The following is a 25,844-nucleotide window of genomic DNA, read 5'->3' on the forward strand; positions in this document are numbered from 1 at the left end:
ATTCTGCAGCCAGCAGGAAAGGAGGCGTGGGCCACTTTGAAAGCCCCCCCGGGCCACAGGTTGAAGCCACTGGTCTAAGATGCCAAGCAGTATACCAAGGACAGACTGTGAGTGATACAATCAAAGGTACAGGGATTTTAGATAAAACACATACCTCTAAAGCTGCTTCAAAAAGTTGCAGTCTGCGGTTGTGGAAAAGTTGCTGAAGAGAGGTGCAGGGGTTAAGGTGCAAGCCTTAAGTTTGGGAGACCATCCTCATGGGAGTGTGATGGGGATAAATACATTAAAGATTGCCAGGTGCTCAGGTAACACTGTGACGGGCACCGTGTAAATCCCTAGGGTAGATGGGATGGGGGCTCTGCCACCTATGCCATGGGCTTGGGTGGGAATGTGGGACCAGGCGATGTTAAGAGCGTTCTCTTAGATGTAGTTCTGGGGGCTTTGCATGTGACAGGCGCATGAGAAGAACGTCATTTGGAGAGATGTGCTGTTGGCTTTGTTGTACAGCTGGTTTTGTTCCCATTTGCTTGTTTCATTCTGTTATTATGAGTAATGTTACTGTTGAGCCTAGCGATCCAAGCTGACACTGGGACTCTGTCGCGCTAGATGCCGTACCTATGCACAGTAAGAGAGCTCTGCTCTGGGAAGCATGCCATCTAAATGGACAAGTCAGACAAAGGACCTCACCTAATGTAAATCACCACAATTTCTACCAGCGGAATACCTGCCCCCAAAACACACAGCAACATGCCAGCTGTCACTGGGGTAGGGGTGAGTATCGAACCAAGCTATCCCAAGTCCCGGGCTAGGGCCTTAGCCACCAGACTATCCTGTCTCTACCTTGCCAGCTATGTCACTTTACTATGGTCTGTTGCAGTCAAAAGCCCGTGAGAAGGCATGGACCATTATAGCGTTCACAAATTGCTTTGCAGGTATAAGGCTCTGTAATGGGGAGAATAAACCCCCCATGGGTTAACTAGGGCTTCACAGGAGCCGGAGCCAGATTAGGCCACTGGGTGGCACCTGGAGGGGTGTCAGGCATAATTGGTGATCAAACTCAGCTGGGGAGGTCTTCATGCAGGCCAGAGCAGAGGGCAGTAGAAAGGTCAGGGAGGGGCCCCAGATGAGAGCTAGCTGGGAGTTTCTCTTTCAAGCTAAAGGAGGCCTGGAGCCACAGGTAGGCTGTCCTGACCCAGGGTGGAGCTGGAGGCAGTGAAGAGATAGTGCTGGTAAAGGCTAAGGGGTATGCAGAGTGAGGTTTGGGGGGCTGTGGAGGGGAGCTGGAGGAAGGGATAGGGTGTGGCCACACCCCTTCAGGAGGGGTGATTCCAGGGAGGAGGTGCTAGGAGGCAATGCTCTGAAATAAAAGCAAGAAAGAAGTTTGCAGGGGCAAGGCTCTGTCCCAGCAAGAATCCCAAAGGAAGGAGACCAGGGAAGGGAGTTAGGGACAAACAGAACAATGAAAAGACAAAGGCTATGGGAAATGGTGATTCTTGCTGCAGCAGGCCTGCAAGAGGGCTCAGGGCAGAGCTAAGAGCAAGGGAGTACTGAGATGGCAGGAAATGGGGGGGCTCTTGCTGTGGTGAGTCTGAGAAAGGGTTGGTGAAGTAGTGGGAGCTGAGTAGGACTCCAAGCATTTAGTTGAGATTTCCCAGATTGGTCTGCCTTGAAGACTCTGGTTGAGGACCCCTGAGTCTGAGTAACCCACAGGAAGGGGCTGGAGCAACTGGAACTTTAAGTATTGTTTTATGTGGACTTGAGACTGGTGTAACCCTGAGATGGGTGTGGAACTAAAACATGACCTGGCTGGAGGCAGCCCGTGGTAGGACCAGCGTGACCATCGGCAGGAGGTGCCTGAGAGGAAAAAACTACACGCCAGCCACGAGGTAGCATCCCCTGGGTGAGTCCCACCTTCTACAGGCACCACAGACAGCACAGAAGCCAGACAGACTTTTTACATGTTGTGAAATTGGTATGTGTGATTTGCAAGTCCTCTTTCTTCTGATGACTGAAACAGTTACAAAATCTCTAGTCACACAACAGCTGTTAAGCCAGGAGGTTTCTCTGTTCTTTGGAAAGATGCTATGCTACTCTGTGCATTTGTGGAGCTATGTAGGAGAGGTCAATTGCAGCTCAGTGACTCTTATGTCCCATTCCTGTCTTCTGTACTGGCAGTTAAGGCTATGTTTGCATCAGCCAAGGAACTGAGGTGTGAGTTCTGTTGAATTAATTTCCTTTCATCCACTAATGTTGAGCAGAATACTGTGTCCTATACTCCCAGTGGTGAGCGATGACTCCTCTGAGTACTCCTGCTGATCTCAGTGAAACTGCTTTTGTGAGTAACTGCTTGCCAATAGATGACGTTCACTGCTAGGTAGAATGTATGTACCACTTAAACCCTCTCTTGAAAGCTTAAGTGTAATGCAAGGGTTGCATGGGATTTATACCTGCCTTCTTCACAGAGGGGAATGTGAATGGAGGACTCTCAAACCGGCCCTTTGCAGTTCTGTGACAAAAGCAATCTGGTGAGTTTGGCCTGACGTGTTCTATGGAAGTCCATGTTTCTAGCTGTTGACGGTTCTGCTACTGCAGAAATTACTTTTGCTGAGCAGCAGGTGCCAGCAGACTTTGAGTGTCAGTTTTAATTTTCAATACTATTGACCTATGTGACACTCCCCCCTCCCCACCCCCCCGTTCCTCTGGCCCATGCATAATGTTTTTTAAAAAACAGCTATCTGTGATCTAGCATGTTTGTTAGCTCATTCCCTTTGCCTGGGAGGGAAGAGGGGGGGCAGTATATCATCCAGACCTGCAGAGTGGTATAAAAGCTCAGACTTTGCAGATATTCCTTGTTCCTAGCTATTCACTGAGAGGAAAAGAGGTCACAAGGTCATCTTACTTTCTGAGTGCTACACTGTGGTTTGTCCCCAGTCAAGGGACAGCACATCGTGGTGTGGGCTCCCAAAGTGGGCCAGGAACCAGACACTGATTCAGAGAGTCACAATCAGCTTCCTGATTCTTGCCTTTCTTCGGTGGAGTCAAACCCCTCCACCTAGTGCAGCATACGTCCTCCAGAGTCCCAGGGCTCTGCCTCAGGAGTGAAAAGACACAAGGGCCTAGATCCTCAAAACTCCCATGGGTGGTAGATGCCCAAATACCTTTCTAGAGTCCCTAGGATCCAGACCCTCAGTGGCTGTTATCCCATTCTGTGCTGCTCCCTGGAGTGTGGATAGCTAGTGCAGAGGCTTAAGGGGGTGTTTCATGTCTTTTTAGTTCCCTGCACTGAAATGCAGGACTGGCCACAATCTGGCCTTGCTGTTCCAAAGCTTCTCCTTTATTTTTCCTGTCCATCTTGGTTGTTTAACAAAGAAAGTGGCATCTTGGCTGTGATTGAGTCATCTGATTTCATTCATCTCCTCACTTCTTAACAGGATGACTTTCCCTTTCATATTTCTTTTGCATCTGATGTTCTGAAGAAGCCCTTCTGCTTAGCATTAAATCAGCCTGCTCTTTCACCTTTCACTTTCTAGTTTATCCATCACTTTTTAAAGGCCTATAAAGATAAGGGAAGATCAACTCCACTTTATTTGTGACAAGGTAACTTGCATCTTTTTCCTCTGGTGTCTCTGTGTTTGTCTCCAGTAGTTGATCAGTGATATTGTTGCCATCTGTCCTTCTTGGGCAAAGACTATTGCTGGTGAAGATGAGAAGTCCCGCTTTCTGACAATGTATGAAATACTTTCCTAATATTGCTCTTCCATGTAAGCAAGTTGTGCAGTTGACTCAGTGATGAGTTGCAATCAGTCATGAGTGGGACAGGGAGGCTGTCCGCCAGTTGTCCATGCTTCTATGAAAAAGTTTGGGAACCCCCAGTTTAGGATATTGCTTCTGGAATTGTGGTCTCTAAATTCTCATTGGGCTATAGAGCCCTTGCTGATGAATAAAATATTTTGAGAACAGAAGAGTAGAGAACTTCTTATGGAAGAAAGGCGTTCCTGTTATGACATGGTCCTTGGCGTGAAATAGCTGGAGAATCACTGATCTACTCAGTTAGCAAAGCGGTCAGTTTATGAGAGGAGCAAAGAAGGATGTTCAATAGGACTGACTGCATGTCTGCTTTTTCCCTATATTATTACTTGGTATAGGTGCTCTGTTAATCAGGCAGATAAGAGTTGGCTCTTGAAAGCTGGGCATATTATTGGTTGTGGCAGTGGTTTCTTTTAGATCCCCTTCCACTGTGACATACATGTTACACTCAAAAGCTAGCAAAATAGTGCCAACAATAAATGTAACTTGTTTTGCCACTGAGCAAATTTACTAAGTTTACTTCTCTATACTGATACCATTGATAAATGAGAGAGGGCCATTTCTTCAGCTGGGGTATGTCAACATAGATTATTTGAATCTAGATAAATTCTTTTGGTTTTTTTATCAAGCCTTGTGATTTTTTTTTTTTTTTATTTTTTTTTTTAAACTCCACCTATTGGAATCCTGTGATTATGTGAGAATTTCAGCTTTCATTTTTAAAAGTAAGTTTCTAGGTCTCTCAGGTGTGGTGATATGACCCCTAATAGTTTAGATTAAAAGGCAAATAAAACCTTGCTTTGATTTAAAAAATATCTCTTTATTTTAAATTCAGTTTCCTGATTTTTGGTGGGGCCTGCCTGGCCCATGATTTTTGAGCAGGTGAGGTTGAGAATACTGAGATTTGCACCATGCTCACCAAAATAAATTTGACCTCCTGTTTGAAACTTGTGACAACTCTAGCCAGTATAACCTGTGTACTATTCATATCATGCACGGCATACTGAAATTTCTAAAAAAGCATTTAAGCATAGACCCTCTCATCTTGTGGTCTAGCAACTTGTATGTTTTACAAGGGCAAGATCTGCATGGAACAAAAATCTTAGACTGCCGCAGTAGTAGAAGGAAAAAACCTCCATCCAGGCTTTCACTGAGTTCTCTCAGCAAATACTGAGAACTGGTTCACAACTGACTAGGGATATAGAAACTCCACTGTAGATGAATGTTGGTGAGCTCTATGGGACTTTGCTATATTAAGGCCACTCCTGTCCGTTTGATCTATCTTTTGCTTTACATTTTCCTTTTACTCCCTAGCATTATATATTCCCTCTTCCCTGCCCATAAATATATTTATAACATCTGAGTCCTGTTTCTACATGCCCTTCCTACTCACTGCTCCCACTAACTGCAGCAGGAGATCCATAAGAACAGGGTTTATACGATCAGGCCCTTATGTGAATTTAAAAGAGCATACCTGGCTGTTGTAGATGGTTAGCCTCTTCTTTAAAAGGAGGTCAGCGAGGCTGAAGTGTAACTAATACCATTCAACATTGGAAGTAGGGTAATTAATGCCACTCAACACTGAAGATGACACTGAGGTTGGAGGCTTGAGTAGCAGGCAGGATGTGGACAACCCCCCCCGACTCCCTCCCTCCAGCAATCGAGAAAGGGGGCAGTTATGGGTTTTGGCGGGGGGGGGGTCAAGAATCATAGAATATTAGAGTTGGAAGGGACCTCAGGAGGTCATCTAGTCCAACCCTCTGCTCAAAGCTAAATCAAATCTAACCTCAACTAAATCATCCCAGCCAGGGCTTTGTCAAGCTGCAGCTTAAAAACCTCTAAGGATGGAGATTCCACCACCTTCCTAGGGATCCCATTCCAGTGCTTCACCACCCTCCTGGTGAAAAACTTTTTCCTAATATCCAACCTAGACCTCCCCCACTGTAACTTGAGACCATTGCTCCTTGTTCTGTCATCTACCACCACTGAGAACAGCCTAGCTCCATCCTCCCTGGAACCCTCCCCCCCTTCAGGTAATTAAAGACTGCTATCAAATCCCCCTTCAGTCTTCTCTTTTGCAGAATAAACAAGCCAAGTTCCCTCAGCCTCTCCTCAAAAATCTTGTGCTCCAGCCCCCTAATTATTTTTGTTGCCCTCCACTGGACTCTCTCTCCAACTTGTCCACATCCTTTTTGTAGTGGGGGGCCCAAAACTGGACACAGTACTCCAAATGTGGCCTCACCAATGCCAAATAGATGGGAATAATCACTTCCCTCCATCTGCTGGCAATGCTCCTACAAATGTAGCTCAATATGCTATTACCCTTCTTGGCAACCAGGACACACTGCTGACTCATATTCAGCTTCTTATCCATTGTAACCCCCAGGTCCTTTTCTGCAGAACTGCTGTCTGTTTTAGCCAGGTTGAATTAGAGCTGATGACTAGACATCCCCAGGAGGTGACCGAGTCAGGCTGACATTTTAGTTTGGTTAGAAGGAGACCGGTCTGGAGCAGAGAGGCAGCTCTGTGAGTAGTCAGCCTAGGGTATATTTCTACTGCCCTCAAAATCACGACTGCAGCTCATGTAGGCTTACCCATACTAACATTAATCTAGCTAGGGCAGCTACAGATAGCAATGGCGATGTGGTGCCACGGACCACAGCACAGGCTAGGAATGCAACTGTTTGAGGAGGTGTTACCAGTCTGCACCACTCTATCGTCACATCTAATTCTAGCCATCCTGGCTAGATTGAAAGCTATCCTGGGTATGCCTGTGTGAGCTGTGATCACACCTTTGATTGCAGTATAGCTGCACCGATAGAGATGGTAGCTGAATTTGTGTTTGTGGATGAGTGGAAGAGAAAGGAACCAAAGATAGAGGCCCTCTGGAACCTCTACTGAAATGTCTTGGTTTGGGTTTTTTTTTTTTTTTTTTGGGGGGGGGGGAGAGACAAGGAGGCTCTTCCGAAGATCCTGCTGATGGAGCAATTAGAAAGAGAATCAGGAGAAAACATTGGCTGTCTCAGTATCCGTGACTCTATTTCAAAAAGAGCATTGTTGACATTGTAGAAGGCAGCGGACACGTCCAGGAGGATAAGAATGGCGAGCTGGTGGAAAGTAGAGTTGGCTGAAACTTTTTTGACAGCCTAGTTTTCTGCCAGAAAATGCTGATTTGTCAATCGGAATGTTTCATGGGAACATGTCTTTCAACTAAACTTCTAACTGGATGGCTTCTGGTCAGTTCCAGGAGGTAGTGTGGTGAGGGTGGCAACAGGTGGAATCAGAATAGTCCTTGTCACAGGAAATTCAAAGTGCAATATTGTTGTTAAAATGTAACTGTAAAACCTTGGAATTTCTGCAAGGCAGCAATTCCCTTCTGTGACCAGCTCTAGGCATAGCCAGGTAGGACCCCATCATGCTGGGCCATAGCCCACGCAGGGAGATCTCTCATGAGAAAATGCCCTGCCCTGGTGCAGTGACCCCACCATGATGTATGAGCCTGCAACATTTTTTTCCAGAATTTCCCAATAATTGAGGCTGTGCCTCTGCTCTCAGAAAGGGCCATTCCACAGCAGGATTATATCTGATTTCCTCCTCATATCCCACTCCGCTCCCCTCCTTGAATTTTCTGCTCTTAGCAGTGCTGCTGTCACCTGATTTCCTCTCCTTAGGACTGAAACGGGAACCAAAGCTGCACTGACTGCTCCAGCTGGGGCTGCTTCTCTCTCTCTCTCTCTCTCTCTCTCTCTCTCTCTCTCTCTCTCTCTCTCTCGCTCCTTCCCCGGCACCTCTGTCCATCTTTCTCCTCCTGTCCTAGTGCTCCAGCTCTACAATCTAATGCAACTCAGAGTCAGGGCTCCTGGGTTCTGTTCCGAGGTCTACTCTTGCCTCACTGGCTGACCTGCAGTAAATCACACGCCCTCTTGGTGCCCCATGTAGCAAAAACCGCAGAGGAAAGACACCGCTTGCTTCTGAATCTTTCCAAGTGGATTTTATTGGTCCAAATCAGAGTTAAATATCTTGTCCGCTTTCCAGTCCTCGGACTAAAGTGTCCTTTACGACACAGAGACTGAAGTGGCAGCAGTGCTGCTGAGCCTCTGATGGCAAGTAATAGAGTACGTAAGTTGTGCCCAGAAGCTCCTAGCAGGTGATTCCTGCTCTGTGCTGCGGGGGAAGGTGAAAACCCTCCAAGGTCCCTGCCTTTCTGACCTGGAGGGAAATTCCTTCCTAACCCCAAATCTGATGATCAGTTTGACCCTGAGCATGGGAGCCGGATTCCCCAGCTAAGCATCGAGGGGCGAGGATTATGAGCCAGGTATTGTGCGCCTCATCTTTGTCATTCTTTGATCCCCATGCTAGGGGCAGGAAGGGGGTCTAAGGCTATAGGCTAAAGCTCTGTAGTGAAGCAAAGACAAGCAGCTGTGAGGACATTACTGTATTTTCCTCTTCATGAAAGTTCCTTGGTCAATGTCAGAAGAAATTGACTTTGTGAGTCTCTGCCCTTGTCAGGTGGCAGGAATGCAAATGTCTGCAGGTGAAGCAAGGAATGTCAGGATTACTTCCGTTGCCCAAGGCGGCACCTGCATTGGCTACTTTGATGCCCAAGGGTCTGTTGACCAAACATCCTATGTAAAACTTTGTTTCTGTCGCCAGAATGAGCCATGCACTCAGATAGGAGCCCTCGCAAGGACACACTTCTTTGCTTTAAAAACGACACACGCTCTCCTCACCCCTGACTAACTTATTCTGATCTGTTCATTATCTAAATGGCTCAAATCCTTTAAAGAACACCAGGGAATCTGTCCGAGGCTAGCCGTGCCTGCATAGTGGATGATAAATGTTTAAAGCACCTGCTGGCTCAAAGTGTCATTTCCCCATCCTGTCTTTTTATCGTGAGAGGTGTTGATTGCCTTTCATTTCCTCTCTCCTTGCCGACAGCCTACTTGGAGCTCCTCACTGCTTCTTCGGAACCCCTCGCTAATCCTTCCCTGAGGATCTTTCTAGAGAAGCTGCTCCAGCTGGCTACGCTCATTCTGAGTTTGTCTGGCTTGTTGTTTTGGCTGCAGTACTGCTAGAAGGGCTGTATTAATGCAATCTGGAGGGCCACACGCTGGCCCACCACAGTGCCACTCCTATATCAGGGCTTTGTCCTTCACTTGTAGTGACTGGGCCAATGGGACGACTTCCTGTCTTCCAGGAGTACAGCAGGGACACTTTTTTTTTTCTCCCCCAAGTGACAGGCGTGGTAGTGGGGTCCCCACCAGCACTGAAACCCCAACAGTTAGGTAGGTTGTATCTCTTTGCATGGGTGGGCTGGGCGGCTTCACTCATCTATACCTGCTAGACACAGTCCTCTAGGGTGGTGTCAAAATTAAGGGTCTTCTCCCCCCCCCCCCCCCCCCCCCAGCAGTGAATTTAGGAGTTAACCTCCCATGGAGGTGCATGGGGCAAGTTCACCCCTCTCAGAGCTATTGTTTCAGGCTGTCTGTGGACTCGGGCAGGTATTGCTGCATTGGTTACACCCAGGTCACGCTTTCAAGCTCTACTTTGCCACCATGAAGATGTAGAACCCAGAAGGCAAAAGAGAGAAACCCACTCTCATTTTTCAAACTCTTATGATTTTTAAGCCAATCACAGGATTGGGGGGAGGAGGCATGGTAGGTGACATGATTTTTGAACACTTTGGGTTGGTGCTACAGGTAAAATACTGCCTCCCTCCCCTCAGCTATGTACTCAGCAGTTTGTTACTAATTGGCAAATGCTGTCCTGTTATATTAGAAGCAGAGTTGCTTTCAGTTCGACTCTGCTACCATTTCAGTCACAACAATCTGACAACTCTTATCTGGCAGGGAGGAAACAATGCACTGTGCAGACTTGGACATTTTATTAATCTTCTTTCGTATGGCTGGGGTAGAGCAGCAACTACAATGTCATCTGAAGTTGATCCAGCCAGATGGCTACATCAGGAGCAGTGGAATTTGTTGCAGTGATGCCTCCTTCATATGATGCAAGGCAGGCACCCACACATCTCATTTTCTCAATGCTTGAGGCCTGATCTTGAGCTGGTGTTGATCACCACAGCTCCATTAAAATCAGTGGGACTACACTGGCTTCCTTCTGAGACCTAGCTCTGAGTGCTGGTCGTTGTGGAGCTACTGAGGTTTCACGTACACCGCAGTATTCTGCCACTCGTCCTGTGGGATGTCTAGAAAACTCATCTTCATTTAATTTGGAGTGAGTTAAGTACCTCTGAGAGGTGCCAGGTTCCCTTGCACGCTAAGGGCTGGACTGCAACTTGAACTACATGTCTGGGCAAAGGAATGAGTTAGAAGCAAATCACAATCTCTGCATGGGCTACCCTGTGTCTGGATGGGGATGAGTGACTGGGACTAATCCTCTGCTTACTGTGTCCCTGGAGCAGGAGGAGGAATGGTGGAACCTTGCCTGCACCTTCCACTTGCTGGTCAGAGTAGCTGAGCCGGTGTGCAGTCAGGTATATCTGTGTAACCCAGCAATAAATTGCTACTCCCCTAGGAGCACGGAGGAATAGGGGAGGAACTGTGCCTCCTAGCGTGGTTTTCTGAGGCACAACATTTCCAGCAGGAGGGCAGCTTACACACTAGCCCTAGTTCAGGTCTGTGCCTGAAGAGCTAGTGTAGCTCCAAGTTAATCATGTCTGCCGCGGCCGAACAGGCACAGCGTGCAAAGTGGCATCTGAGTTCCAGGTGCTGCTCTGCCGTTGTCTTGGGCCTGTACTAGAGGAGCTACCTCAAAATGTGAGGCCTGTCTGGATTTGTCTTAGTCCAGATAGCTAGCCAGTGGTAACAGCTTTTGGTTACTAGCTGCAGTGTTGTCTGCTGCTTAAAGCAAAGGATGGGGCGATCTATGTATGGGTTCCATATCTGACTCTTCCTTAAGCTGTGTGTGTCCTTGAGGAGGTCACTCAACCTTTCACTGCCTTAATTTCCCTATACGTGAAATTGGTACAAAATATTTACCTACAGCGCCATACCTCAAAGGGAGGTTGAGGCCTAACTCACTGTGCATCAGTTGCTTAGGGAACCTCTGATAGGTGCTATAGAAGTGTAAGATACAGTATTACTAGCAATCTGGGCCACAGCTGAACAGTGACCTAGAGGTGAGGGGTTTTGTTTTGTTTTACCAACACCCTCTGCCATCCTGGCACCTTGGCCCACTTTCTTAATTAGCTGACACTGGCTTTTAACGTCCCTTTTATGGAAATAGTGTTTATACAATAGGACATCCAGATCAATACGGGGTTCATTATGACAGCACTGCCGCTGGAAATTAATTCGCGTGTTCAGACACTTGGTATTAAAGTGGCACTCTACTTTTTTACCTAAATTTTTTTTTTTAAAGTTTAAAAGAAGGATAAAAAGGAAAAAATTAACCTGATACTGATGCATTAAATCACTGCTAAGGTGTCTATCCTCTGTACCCGCAAGATTCATGTGTCATTCCTTTATTATTCTGTTGATGCTAGTGGGATTTAAGCTCACATTTTGAGAAGAGGAGAATAGATCCTAGAGTTTGCCAGCTTCATTGTTACATGTCAGATATATTAATTGCATTATCTTAGTCTCTAGGCGTAGGCAAGACTTGTTGGATCACCTAGTGACTGTGCAGGATTGTTCTCTACGGCACACTCTCTATTCAATTTTATGCCTCAAGATGTAAAAATCAAGTATTTTATACAGAAGCAGGGGCAGAAAGGTCTTTGTTTGGGGGGAAGTGAGGTTGTATTCAATAATCTGCCGAATTACCGTATCAAAACAAGCCAATGGAGGTCTCTAACTGGGAGTAATTTCAAATGCTTCAGAGTAAGGAATGCCGGCACCCAGAGGGCCTCTTTCTCATAACTCTAACTGCCGACTGATTTATGCACTGAAGCATAAGGAATGAGATTTTATAAATTGTGCCCTACCTACTGCAGAACATTTTGTGTGCGCTGTTCTTCTGACTCTATCTAATCCCTTCTTCCAAATGTATCCTTCGGTTCACTTGAACATCATTTAAATGAGCACACAAACACAGTTTAGTGCCACGTAAGGGTGCATCACGAAACATCCCAGCTGTAGTTTAGTAGGTCAAATGTGCTTCTGGAACTTGTTAGAGAAAAGGCTACTTCTAGTGGCAAATGTCATTGCTTAAAGGTCGTTGGATGCTTCACTGCTAGGAGAGAAGTAGCTTTGAGGACCACCTAGAAGCCCTCTTCAGGCCACAGGTGAAGAGCCACGGCTCTGGAGTTTCTATTGTCTAAGACAGATGGCAAAATGTCTCAGCCTGGAGTCAAGCATGCAATAGAGAGACGGTAACACTATATGCTGCCCCGGCTTGTGTGTCCTTTCTGTGCGGTAGAGCGAGATCTGCCTGATACAAATTGCTGCACTCCCAGAGATGAGAAAATATTTTGAAAGCTCAAAGCATGTATTGCAATTAAGTGCTGCCTGAGGCTGCTTTTATAAAGGAGTGAGCATAATGACTGCAAGCCACTCTGAATAATAAAGACGCTTACAAATCCATGGCACGTAGTACCACACATGTGCAGAGCATAGAAAGAAAAGAACCATACGTGCGGGAGATTATAGTTCTATTAAGATTAATAGAATACAAATAAGAAAAAATCAGTGCCGTGGTGGAAGTACAGAGTGTCCTGGAGAGGTCAAATGAAGAGAGTTGGTTTTATAGAAGGCACTTGACAGGAATGTACTCTAGCAAATACAGTGGAACCCTTTAGCAAAGACACTCTTCCCCCCCACCCCCACACAAAACAATTTCACTTCAAGCAGATGCATCATAACCAGAGCTGCAACTTGCACCGTTTTCCAACATGTGGGGGGGAGGGTTATTCTTTTTTTCACTGTATGTGGAACAACCCAATGTGCAAACTCTCTGTAGGTGGGTACCACTCCTGATATCCTAGGTTCAAGTGCCGTTGTGACATTGGGACTGATTCTATGCACCAAAAATTCCCACGGGTTCAGTGGGACTTGGGGGTGTGGAAGGAATACAGGATTAGGGTTATGGACCAGATTGACACCTCTGCTAACCCCTCTGAATTCAGCTGGTTGTAGATCCTGGCAAAATTTGGGTTTGTCAAAAACATTACGGCCAGGATGAATTTGAAATCTGTATAATTATGCAAGTGACGAATTTGGCCCTTTGAGTTTCCTGCTGGAGTTAAGAAAGCAACAGCGACAAAAAAAATCATAGCTTCCTTCACTCGAAATCTGGGGTAAAAACTAACCTGGTTTTGAGGGAGGGGTACCCACAGAAAACCAGTATAAAATATGTTGGACCATTCTGGCCTTCACAAGTGAAAGCTTTGGACTACTGTGCAATGGTTCCCCCTAAAGTTCACGTGGGGTGTTTCCATTGTGCGTGCAAAAAAAAAAAAAAAAAAAAAAAAAAACTTCTGCTACTCTGACCATCATCTGTCTGCTGGTGGGTACCCAAACAGCCCTGTAACAAAAGATTCCCGTGTAGCACTACAGGTGGACACGTTCTTTGGAAAGAACTGAATGCTTTGCAAGAGACAGCCTTTGACCAGGTTACAATTGGAACCCTGCTGGTAGGAGTCTAGTATAGCTTCCTTCATCAGGCCAGACAGGGATTTTTCAGCTCATAATTTGTACTATAATGTTGCATGTACAGCATGGCTTCATAGCCTGACTGCTGCTATTGAAAACCACAGTGGCTGATGTGGTGATTCATGGTTCTGGAACCGGGGTCTGCTGGTGCCATCTAAAAGCCCTGGCAAACAGTCGCTGCGATTAAGCACTACGGGACGTCCTGTCCACAGAGGTCCTGATGGCTGGTCCTTACTGCATTCCCTCACTGGCCAAGGCTCACTCTTTAAGCCCTAGGGAAAACACCTGGAGGATCTGTGAATCCTGGGCTTGCTGCTGCAGCAACAGATCCTGTGGTGTGCTCCTGATATCTAGCCTCGCTTCCATTCACAGTTCCTGAGCCCCCGGCTCTGCTCCTGACATCTCAAGCTGCCTCTGTTCCATTCACCCTACTTCGGCTGACCTACTTGGCTCTGACCTGAGCCTGGGGTGTGACGTTAGGACAGGCTCCTGCTTCAGGCCTCATTATTGAGTCCCTTCAACTCAAGACTACGCCTTGATCTGCGCCTTGTAGCTATCCAGATTCCAGCTACACTCTAGGATTACATAGCATGTGATACTTGATATGGGCCAGCAAAAAAATTTGTATCCACTAAGTAAAGAAATGGGGTTTTTAATTGGAAAAAAAAAAATTCACAGGCATTTTTTTAAAGAAGAAATTTCATCCAAACTCCTCCACCCCCCAAAATTAACAGGCCTTTCATTTGTGACTCCCTCGAGTCTGCAGTGTAACCAGGCAAGGAGGTGAGAGGAGCAAGCCTCAGATGTCCACACCACTGGGTGGCTATCAAAAGGCTGCTAGCGATGCAGGGGTTGTCTAGCCCTCCACTATTGTAACAGAAAAATGAGAACCCCAGCTGCAGGAGTACAGTAAGAGCACACTGACAGTGACGTGTGCTAAACAGCCACTACATCTGCTTTAGCTGTATTATCCTTCCCTCAAGCAGGAAAGACCCCAGCATTTACACTGCCAAATAGGCATTGATTTCTTGGGTGTGATCCCCACCATATTGCATACACAAGATCTCTGGATGTAAAAGCATGACCCTGTACCACCTGAGCTAAAAAGCCCCAGGTCTGTCAGCTCCAAGGTTGTAGTGGACTCCTCAATCTCTATGTACAGCCCAGCCACAGGAAAGGAACAAAGCATTACAATGAGTAATCATGGATTATATGAAAAGATTGTGTCCAAAGCATTCCTAAACCTACACCTCTCCTGTTCTGTCTCTGACTCTCTTCCCCCTCAGGACCTAGTCAAATGCTTACTAAAGTCAAGGGTGGGGGGGACTCCCAGTGATTCTGAGGGTTTTGGATCAGGCCTTAGAAAATTCAATTTTTTTTTCCTGCCACTACTCCTTTTGATAGAGGCTTCTTTGTGAGCCGTGGGACAATGGCAACCTGACCCTGTATCTTCGATGATCAGTCATAATGAGTACTCACCCAATTGCAGTGTTGACTGTCTAAGGCCATCTGTTATGAACAGAACACACAACCCTACAGGCCCAGACGTTTTCCAAAAATGATTTGTTCAATATTTGCAAATAACAAACAGATCAGTTTTCACTGAACTGCAATAGAAAATGCCCCAGACTGGGGGCTAGAAAAACTTTTCTAGTCTCCGAATTGCAAACATATTGAAGACTGTGGCTGTCTTCCAGTTTGCTGGCAGAACAAAAAATGTTTTTTAAAAAATTTGTTTTGGGTTGTCCTAGCATGAGAGGTGGTTTTGTTTTGTTTTTTTTCCTTTCTCCCTGGCAAACCAGAAAAGTCAAATTCATTTCAGGCCGAACATAATGTTTTGTTCAACCTGAAATGTTTCATTTCACCTTTTGAATTTTTACACATTTTAAAGAAGTAAAATTCAAAACAAATTGTTTTTAAATAAAACAAACTGACAAATTTAATTTAGAAATTGTTCAAATGAAACCCTTTGACTTCTCAATTTTGTTTTTTGACCAAAACCATTTTGGCAAATTTGACACACATTCACCAAATGTTTGTCAACCCAAATCTGCATTTGTAGATCTCTTTTCCCCTCCCCCCGCAAAAAATAAATTTAGTCCAAAAAATTTTCACCCAATTTAGGCAGATCTGGGCCTGAGGAGAAATACAGCAAATTATCTTCTAGAGATAAGGGTTGGGGTTTTTTTGTTGTTCTCTCTCTGTAATGATTAAACATTGACAGCACAGGTGGATTCAAACCCAGCCGCAAATTACCACAAGATTCTTAGTGTGCGTGCTTAATAAATATTCATGAGTGCTTTCTAGTTATGAATTACTCATGCTCTGGCTTGCTGTTCCTAGTTCACTTTCAAGCATGTTTTTAAGCACTTACCAAAAACGCTTACAAATTATATAAACAAAGCGTAATATTAGCACTACTGAACAACTATTCCTTAAAAGTGGAGGCTGGACAAATTTCAGGGGAAAAGGCTGGGAGATCCCATTCAACTACAGCCTCATGGGGGATGAGTTAAATCGTAAGCTCTTTGTATTTTAGATGTCAGTTCAACAAAGCATTTAGTACTTGCTCAAGTCCCACTGAAATTAGTGCAGTGTAAGCATATGCTTACAGGGCTTGTGAAACAGATGGACTTTAAGCATATGCTTTCCTTTTACTGAATAACAAACAACTATTGCTTCCCAGTCCAGCAGAACACTTAAGGACATGAGTAGTTGCATGGAAGTCAAGCATAGGCTTAAATGCTTTGTTGGGTTATAGTCTCCACTATTAAGGCAAGATTGTACAAAATGCTGATGATCCCCATGTTTCACCTCTTAGTAGAAGTAAACCAAAGAGAGGCTGCTTGTAATCTTGCTCTCTGAGAAACATTGCAAAATATACTTGCTGCGGGAGGCGGGAGGGAGGACGGGAGTAAGGGCCTGCTTCACAATTCAATAGCCTCATGTAAAGTGGGAGAATCTCCACTGAGGTCAACGGGCCACTTCGTCAGCAGGTATAAATCAGCCAATGAAGCCCCAATGTAGGCTGATTTACACCATCTGAGTATCTGGCTCAATTCAGCTCTCACAGGAAGAGCACCCAATTCTTAAAATATAAAACAATGGAGAGAAAACAATTAAAGTCCTGTTTACTTTGAATAGAGGCATAAAAAACAAGATGCTAGTGATAGTGCCTTGGTGAAAATCCTTTCTGTCGATCAGAAATAGAATGCAATGTTTGAACTGAATTGGCTGGCTGGAAAACTTTAAAACGGTGTGGATGTAGTGAGCTGAATTATGTTGATGTGCTACTGAATTCTTGGGATAAAATCCCGGCGCCATTGGAATGAATGGCAAAACTGCTCTTGGTGTCTCTGAAGTTAGCTGTAGATCAGGGGGTCAAATCCTATATCACTAATGTATATTTGAAGGTTCAATTGGGGGATGTAGAAGTCCTTATTCAAATAATTAGTTCCTTTTGCTGATTAGCTTTTCCTTTGCTAAATGACTGATTGAGATCAATGCTAGATGGACAGCCGGAGAGGAGGAAGCCCTCTTTATTCACAAAACATTACAGGGGTGACCATTACAGTAACATCACCTGCGGTAAGCCTTGCCTCTATCAGTAGTGCAAGCTTCCCCAGGTTGCCTAGGTGATAACTTCACAGCTGACTTGGAGAGAGAGGGGAAGAAGACCTGGCTGGCCGCTCTGACAGGACTACAGAATGTTTGCTGCTTAGTAGACAGTAGGTTTTGTAGCGTGGCTACCTGCCCTCTAAGGATCGGGCTGAAATCACCCTCAAGTCACTTCTCATAGACCATAACTAACATGAGTGCCCTTTGAATCCATGACTTAGCACAGAAATCCCATCGTAATGGCTTGATCAGTGGGACGGATTTATTAATCAGGCTTTGATCTGTGGAGCTCTCAGACCCTCAGCTTTGCCATCCTTGGCCTCTTCTTTCCACTTTACAGATTAACTTTTTATTTTGTTTGAAAGCGTTTTGGTTCATAATGGTTATTTCCAATTAAGCCCACAAGATCCAGACCTTTGCTATTAACTGCAAACTACCCTGATGCGAAGGGAAGATAGGTAGACTGGTGAGAGGCCAATATGACTCCATCAGGAGGTCTTTAACTGGAAAATGAAAAAAGGAATCCTACAAAAAGTGGAAACATTGCTATGGAGGAGTACAAAATATAGCACAAAGCTGTAGGGACAAAATGAGACACCCAGCAAAGGACAGAAAAAGCTAGAAAAAGAGGTTCTTTAAATGCAATAGGAACAAGAAAAAGATGAAGGAAATGGTGGGCCCTCTACTTAGAAAGGAAGGAGAGCTGATGACCTCAATAATACTGAGATGTTTAGTGCCTATTTTGCGTCAGTTGTCTCTAAAAAGGCTAATGGTGACCAGGTACTCAATTAATATCATCAACAAGGGGAAAGGAATGCAAGCCAAAATAGGGAAGAACAGGTTAGAGAATATTTATATAAGTTAGATGTATTCAAGTTGGCAGAGCCTGATGAAATTCGTTCAAGGGCACTTCAGAAACAAGCTGAAGCAATCTCAGAACCATTAGCAATTATCTTTGAGAACTCATGGAGGATGAGTGAGGTCCCAGAGGACTGGAGAAAGGCAAACATAATACCTATTTTTAAAAGGGGAACAAAGACGACCAGAGGAATTGTAGACCAGTCAACCTAACTTTGATACCTGGAAAGATGACAAGGTAAAATTCAATACAAAAAGGTGTCAATTTGTAAAATTGAAACACTTCCTTCTGAAAAAGTCAAAACATTTAGAAATGAACTTTTAGAGCACACCCATTAAAAGACAATTAGGTGTCAAATGAGCAAAACAACATCCTTCCTCACTGCTGTTTTCTATGTGAAGTTTTTTTTTTTGTTTTTTTTTTTTAACACAGGTGGATTCTGATTACACGATTACCACAGAGGAGCAGATTTATCTTCTCCTGGAAGCCAAAGTTCATTGTGAACTGAACATCACAACCCTGCTACAAGAAGGAGGTGAACTATCTTAAGCAACTGATTTTTCTCTTCCCTCCTTCGGCAGTTCTAATGGGGTGTCAAAACCTTCAAATATATTAACCATCCCAAAGCTCAGGAAATCAATGCAGGAAGGTCCCACTTCTTTTTCTTATTCAGCATATTGTCTCTGAACCAAATCTGTGTGAAATGTGCCTTTATTTGACAATCATTATTTCTCTTTCTCTCCTAATTTATCTCAGACTCAAACAGACAAGGTTGCACGTAGGCTTATGCTTCAAATTGATCAAAGTTTTTGAGCCTCCTTTGATTTTTTTGTAGTTAGTGAGATTCCAGTGACTTGAGTTAGTGACTGTGCATGAGATACTATGTTTTCTTCTTAGTCTGTTTTTTATTATTCTACGCTGTTGTGGTGTTAAGCTTAGAGGAGCTGCAAAGGGTTTTAAAAAAAACTTGCTTGTTTTTTTTTTTTTTTTTGGAGAGGTTTTATCTCTGATCTTTCCAGGTTTGCTAGGTCTCAGACATCTTTCAGGTGAACAATAACACCTGAACCGAAAGGATGAGATTACAGAATCTTTAACAAAGCTTTTCTTTGTTTCAAACATTAGTCACTGAAGTTAAATGGTTGTTAATTAAGACATACCAAATACAAAGAATTTTAAATGGCTGACTTAAAATCCTCTCTCTGGCTTGATCAACTTCCACTCTTTTGGGTCTTCCGACATCCCTAGAGCTGAGCGAATAATGGATTTTTTTGTTTGTTGTTTCAGGGCGGAGGTGAAAAATGCAAAATTTTTGTATAGAATCAAACTAAACGCTTTGCCCCCAATTGTTTTCAGTTTGAACAGGGGTTGTTTCATTTTGGTTTTTGTGGTTGTCCTTTGCCCTTTTTAGTTAGCTAAATTTCTAAATGAAACACCATTTTGAAATGGAAAAAATCAAAATATTTCTCTTTTGAAATTGCTGAAATGCAATGCTTCATTTCAAAATGTCAAAACCCTTTGTTTTTTAGAAACACTGAAACAAAATATTCCAAACCTCTTTTTTGCCTGAAACTACATGTCAAATTAGACCTGAATGTGTGAATACTTGCCCTATGCAAATTCACCCAACTCTAGGCATTGCCATTGAATTTCTAGGTTTGCTGATTCTCCTCTCACTTACGCTGGTGCTACCCCACTATAAGTGTGTTGGCTTCACCAGTTGAAAATCTGGCCTACAGAAATTAGAATACATCTGCTAGTCCATTTCCCTGTCATTGCAGGATTAATTCCTGCAGAACATATATCCATGAACTCTGCACCCTATTTTTAAATATACCCTATATTGCATAACCCCATTTAGATGAAATGCTTCAAAGACATCATAAATATTGAGATACTCTTGGGAGCAATTAGGGAAGAGATTTATATTGGAGGGTGAAGACTTGGGGTAAAAAGAGCTTTGGATAAAAGGGAAACAACAACAAAACTAGGCTTTGCTTTTATCTTAATTTGGTTTTATCTAAATAAGGAAACATGTCTACTGTACATAGATATTACTGTCAATAACCACATGTAATAGCAACTATAATAACAATGTCACCAGTAAATAATACTTTCTAATGCCAGTTGTAATAATATCATCACTAATAACCGTAGTGATGGTTTCAAAGCTTTTTTTTTTTTTTTTTTTTTTTTTTTTTTTTTTTTTAAGAATATTGTCTTTGAATGTTACTGCTTTTAAAAAAAAAAAAAAAAAAAAAAAACTAGAGAGAGACACAGACAATTAGTTTCCTCCTACCATGTATGAACATCTTGGGAGTGAGAATTAATAGTCTTCATGCAGAGGAAGATTGGCGAGTCCATATTCAATTGAATGTAAAGTATTTTTTTATTCCTTATACCAAATAATGTATCAGAACTGATCCCACGCATAAAACAACTCTCGATGAATGAAATACTTACCGAAGTCTCTTCTTACTGAGTGCTCCACTCACATGAATGAAAGGCCCACTGGCTTAAGTCACATGAGTTACAGTAGCACACAAACATTTCTGTCAAGGTGCCAGAGAAAATTAAATATTAGGAATCAGGATTTCATCTGGTGGGGGCCCTCTTTCAGGACAGTACTTAAGCATGTGCATAAATCAATCCTTATCCTGGATAGGATTTAGGTATGTGATTAACTGTAAGACGTGCTTTATTTTAAGCATGTTTAAGTGCTGTTCTGAATAAGGATGCTTTCTGTACAAAGCTGTGCATTTGAAATAACCTGATTCTAATAAGCGATGTTTCTCCAAATTTACACTAGACTAGATGTCGTGAGCTAGTGAAGGAAGGGTAACTGAGTTAATTGCTCGATCTTTAATAGAATAATTTCAGTTATTTTCTTCAGAGAAGTTGAGTCTCTGTTCTGCGCTGATGAATGACGTGTTTCAAACTGGGTGAATAAAAGAGGCAGATTAAGGGATGGTTTAAGAGTTTAAAGCTTGGTCTGTGCTACAAAGTTAGGTCGGCATAAGCTGCCTTGCACCAATCTTGTTGTGTGTGTGTCTACACTTACATTGGTCTCCCACCAAGGTAAATACCCTTTTATGGTGCCACAGTAATACCATTTTCCCCGAACGGCACTGAGCCATGGTTGATGTACTGAGGTCAGCGCAATGCGAATGTAAACACTGTATTCCTTAGGTCAACCCTAACAGGCCTCCAGTAGCTGTTCCGCAAATGTCCAACATTGGTTGTTGTGGACACAATTGTGAATGCCGCTATCCAGGGGGTCCACAGAGACCAGAAGGCCCTGTTGTTAACCTTCTGAATTTTTTTTTTAAATGCCTTTTACTGATTGACTGTCTTGGTGAGCTCACAGAGCTGCTTTTGGTTGCTTTGTGCAACTGCCCAGCTGTGCCCTGGCCTGGAGTAGACAGGAGATATTGGCTCTCCTGGGCTGGTAGGGAGAAGAGGCTGTGCAGGGCCCAGCTATGGATCAACCCTAGAAATGTGGATGTCTCTGAGCAGATTGCATGGGCGATGCAGGAGAAGGGGTATAACAGAGAGCAGCAGCAGTGCTGCGTGACAGCCAGGGACCTGCGGCAGGCCTAGCAGAAGGCCAGAGAAGCCAATAATCATTCTATTGCTGAGCCAAGACCTGCCACTTTTACAAAGAGTTGCATGCCATGCTTGGTGAAGACCTACCACCAGCCTGCACCCCACTTTGGATACCTCCAAGGGCCTGAGTCACAGATCCTTGACATGACCAGTGAGGAGGATGCAGGGGGGACATACGACCAGGACTCCAGCTATGCTGCAAGCCAGGACCTGCTGGAGATGCCACCGCGGTCCAGTCAGTCATAAATGATTAGAGTTGGAAGGGACCTCAGAAGGTCATCTAGTCCAACCCCTGCTCAAAGCAGGACTAACCTCAGCTAAATCATCCCAGCCAGGACTTAAAAACCTCTAAAGATGGAGATTCCACCACCTCCCTAGTGAAAAAGTTTTCCTAATATCCAGCCTAGACCTCCCCCACTGCAACTTGAGACCATTGCTCCTTGTTCTGTCATCTACTACCATTGAGAACAGCCTAGCTCCATCCTTCCTGGAACCCCCCTTCAGGTAATTAAAGGCTGCTATCAAATCCCCCTCATTCTTCTCTTCTGCAGACTAAACAAGCCTAGTTCCCTCAGTCTTTCCTCATAAGTCTTGTTCTCTAACCCCCTAATCATTTTTGTTGTCCTCTGCTGGTCCCAGCAGTCAAGCACAGGCAAGCCTGCTGCAGGGGTAGTAACCTCAGGTAAATGTATTTCCCATTACAATGATGTACCAGTGGCTCTCCCAGCTTAGCAGGATTCAGCTATCAACTTTCCATTAATTTACTTAGACTAGAAGAGAGAGTGGTACAACAAACAGAGGTAGAGTGATCTGCTTTTCATTCGCCTGTCGAGCTAGGCAGGGGAGGCCATGTGACGCAGTTTATGTACACAGGGGTGTCCTTTGAATTCTCCTAAGAGATCTTGATGAAACTTCTCTGGAGGGACTCTGCAACTCTTTCCCAAAGGTTTCTAGGGATGGCCAGCTTATTTCTTCCTCTGGGGCAGGACACTTTCCCACACCAATCTGTGATAACTTCTGCAGGCACCATTGCAGTAAATGGGCTAGTGGCACGTAGGCCCAGACAGCTGTGGGATGCTAGCCACAGCTGTGCTTTTCGGTGCCTTTGTTACCCTCAGGAGTGAGATGATAGCTAAAATCACCACTGCCTGCGGAAACTGGCACCCATATTTAGTGCCATAGCCCTATAATCATAGCTTCATGCAGTTGAACAATTTCCCCCTCCTCTTCTTGGTGGGCCACGCTCTCCAGGGCTGGTGCTGTGAGTGGTGCTGGGCGCAAGCAATCCCAGACAGAAGTGTCTGTCAATAAGCCCGTCTTGTGTAAAACTGTAAGGAAGCCAGGGAAGGGAGTTCTAAACTTTAGCTTTCACTTTCCATTGTGAGTGTCATGGCAGAGGTACCTCTGTTCTGGCTGTTGCTGTGGGTGTTGCAGCTTTCAGGGCTTCCCCCCTTGAAACCCATGGAATGCTGGGCCAGATGAGGAGAAAGATGAGGACTTGGGACGACATGTTCAATGAGATCCTGCAAGCCAGTGCCACTTCAGACCGTGAGCGTGTGGCTTGGAGGGTGGACATTGCAGACTGTATGGAGATGGAAAGGTGGGGACAGGAGACAGGCTCGGGAAGGGGAGATGCACCAGGACGTACTGGGGCTTCTCTGGCAGCAAACACAGATGCTACAGACTCATGTGAACCTACAGTTCAACAATCACAGGCTTGCCTCCCTTTTGCTGCCAATGGAGAAGTCCTGCATTTTAGTACCTACCTCTCCCAATGTTCCACCTGGCACCAGAGGCGGCATCTTTACCTTTATCACTCCACACCGGCGGGGGAGTAAGGACAACTACAGCTTCACATGTGCTGACCTGGGAAAGACTCTGCTGCTGTTGTAGATAAAAATGGACATGAATGTTGTTTCCCCTTGTTTGTTCTGTTCCATTTATTTAATTCTTTTTTTAATGTAATTGCTCTTGAATTGCACTAGTTTGGTGGGTTTTTGTTTTTTTTGTTTTGGCTGCACTGGTTTTGTTACTCAACAAACTTCTCTTTTAAAATAATCCATCCACTCTTGTTGACAAAATATTCTCCAGAGTGCCTAGCGGCACTGAAAGCACTTCTACACTTGTACAGGAACTCAGTGACAGTGTTATAAATGTACAGCAAGCATCGCACAATTGACTTCTTGATGACTTCTTGAGGTCCCTTCCAGACAATCATTTCTATAATTCTCTGTGTAACCAAAGGCCTGGATATATTGTACATATATTCTACCATGTAGTCTGTTCTCTTAAGAAGCCCAGGGGCCAGTTATCCTTCCTCTTGTTGAAAAACCTACAGTTTCCTCTTCATCCTCCCAAGATAGGGGAAGAATCTGTTGCACCAACATGGGGACCAGGTGAGCCAACTCCATCGGGAAATCAGATGTCAGTCACATAGATGCAGGAACCCTGCATGGTGCTTGCGAGCCAGTATGGACCATAAGAGCGGCGTGGGCACTATCTGTCTATCATAGGTACTTCTATCGCCCCCATTACCATAGCATATTAGCACCTTGCAATCTTTAATGTCTTTATCCTCCCAACAGCCATGTAAGTTATGGAAGTGGTATTATCTCCATTTTCACAGATGGGGTAACTGAGACACAAAAAGGCTAAGTGACTTGACTATGGTCATATGGGAAGTCTATGGCAGAGCAGGGAATTTGCAACCTGATCTCCCAGGTCCTAGGCTAGCAGTCTAACCACTGGACAATACTTCCCCTCAGAACACAAGTACCAAAGGGACAATGTTCCCCTCTCCGGGGCAACCAAGCGCAAGAGGTGAGTTATCACTGCTTCCACTGGAATATTTGTACAGTGCATTGTACAGACTCAAACACCAACTGACTCCAGCATAATTTCACCACAAAGACCTTACTTAATTACACTGGCAATTGTCCTGGCAGTCAGACTCAACTATGGACGCAACTTGCATAATTTGATTGCTCAAATTAAGATTATGAGGTTCATAGACCTACTTGATATACCCATCATACCACAACTCCTAGAATCAGCAAAAATGTGTGCAAAGATCAATGTAATGAATTCCTCAGAGTATATAATCTCCTATTTCCTATTCATGGCATCCATTTCCAATAAATTTTTGACATATTTTGCAAATGTTGGAGTGCAGAGTTAAGGTTGGTGGATGGTGTAAATTAAAGATGGGTTGAGAGAGAGATGAAGTTATATGGGAGTGGGGAACTGGCTGCATCTCCGAAGAGTCTAACAGTTTGGTTGACTGAGGTTGATCTTTTTATTTTTATTTTTTTAAAAGAAATTGGATGTTGTTTTGGTGTATAAACTAGATCTGACTGAATCATATTGTCAATCTCAATTCTTTATCTATGAAGTTATTTGGGAAGAAATGTAGTACTTTAATCCTTATGTACCTAACTTGCAAGATATTTAAAAGTATCTGTTACTTAATTTGGGCACAGGTATTAAGGAGATGCAGTAAAGAAATAAGCAGCATAAAGGCTTGTCTTATACTTTTTGTTTCTTCTTCCTATGTCTTCGGTCTGTCTATTTGTCTGCAGAGGGTAACTGCTTTCCAGAATGGGATGGACTAATATGCTGGCCCAGGGGTTCACTGGGGAAAATGTTGGCTGTTCCATGCCCTCCTTATATATACGACTTCAATCACAAAGGTACCACCAGTCTTTTTGTAGCTCTCTACAAATTTATCTGAAACAAATGAAGAGCCAAGTGGAGCGAAGACCTAATTAAACTAACCAAGACTCATTTGCTCTTTGCAGGGGTGGCTTTCCGACGCTGTAGCCCTAATGGAACATGGGACTTTGTGCAGGGTTTAAACCGAACGTGGGCCAATTACTCGGACTGCCTTCGCTACTTACAGCCGGAAATCAGCTCGGGGAAGGTATGGGATGTTTTTCCAATGTGCTAATAGAGCATGAGTGTTTGGATGAGAAGAACAAATTCTGAAACTGTATTCACTTTTCATTCCTTTATGGTTCTACATAAAAACCATTGGAAATATGAATGACTTGCAGGTTGTTGTCCTAACTTAATAATGGTGCATTAGCACCAATGGGCATTTATTAATTACCCAATGCTTCTTAAGTTATAAAATGAGGAAGAGTCTTATTTTAAACAACGTAGCTGTGAAGGAACCACAGGCACTGAATCTATGAACTGAAAGCCCTTCTGTCTCTCAAGTGTTCCTCGCGGCTCTTAATGTGGTTTGAGGGCTAAATTCAGTCGTAGCAGAAGAACTGCAATTCTCATCGCCTTTTGTAGGCGTGGCCCCTGCGTTCCAGAGTCTCGGGTCAAAAGTTCTAGTCCCGGGG

General features: G+C 44.2%; 1 protein-coding gene across 1 annotated transcript in view; it reads left to right on the forward strand.

Annotated features, from left to right (window-relative positions):
- The first annotated feature begins 1,787 nt into the window (after positions 1-1,787).
- PTH2R (parathyroid hormone 2 receptor) overlaps positions 1,788-25,844 on the forward strand; it is an 83,189-nt gene continuing 59,132 nt past the window's right edge. Inside the window, exons 1-5 of the mRNA XM_067548745.1 lie at positions 1,788-1,900; positions 2,463-2,525; positions 18,325-18,427; positions 25,074-25,184; positions 25,293-25,414. Coding sequence (XP_067404846.1) covers positions 2,475-2,525; positions 18,325-18,427; positions 25,074-25,184; positions 25,293-25,414 — 387 coding nt within the window. The 5' untranslated portion in view covers positions 1,788-1,900; positions 2,463-2,474. The remainder of the gene's footprint in view (positions 1,901-2,462; positions 2,526-18,324; positions 18,428-25,073; positions 25,185-25,292; positions 25,415-25,844) is intronic.

The sequence above is a fragment of the Emydura macquarii genome, unplaced genomic scaffold, assembly GCF_026122565.2.
Source record: "Emydura macquarii macquarii isolate MOO-44397 ecotype Brisbane River unplaced genomic scaffold, CSIRO-AGI_Emac_v2 contig_1253, whole genome shotgun sequence".
NCBI classification, from domain to species: domain Eukaryota; kingdom Metazoa; phylum Chordata; order Testudines; family Chelidae; genus Emydura; species Emydura macquarii.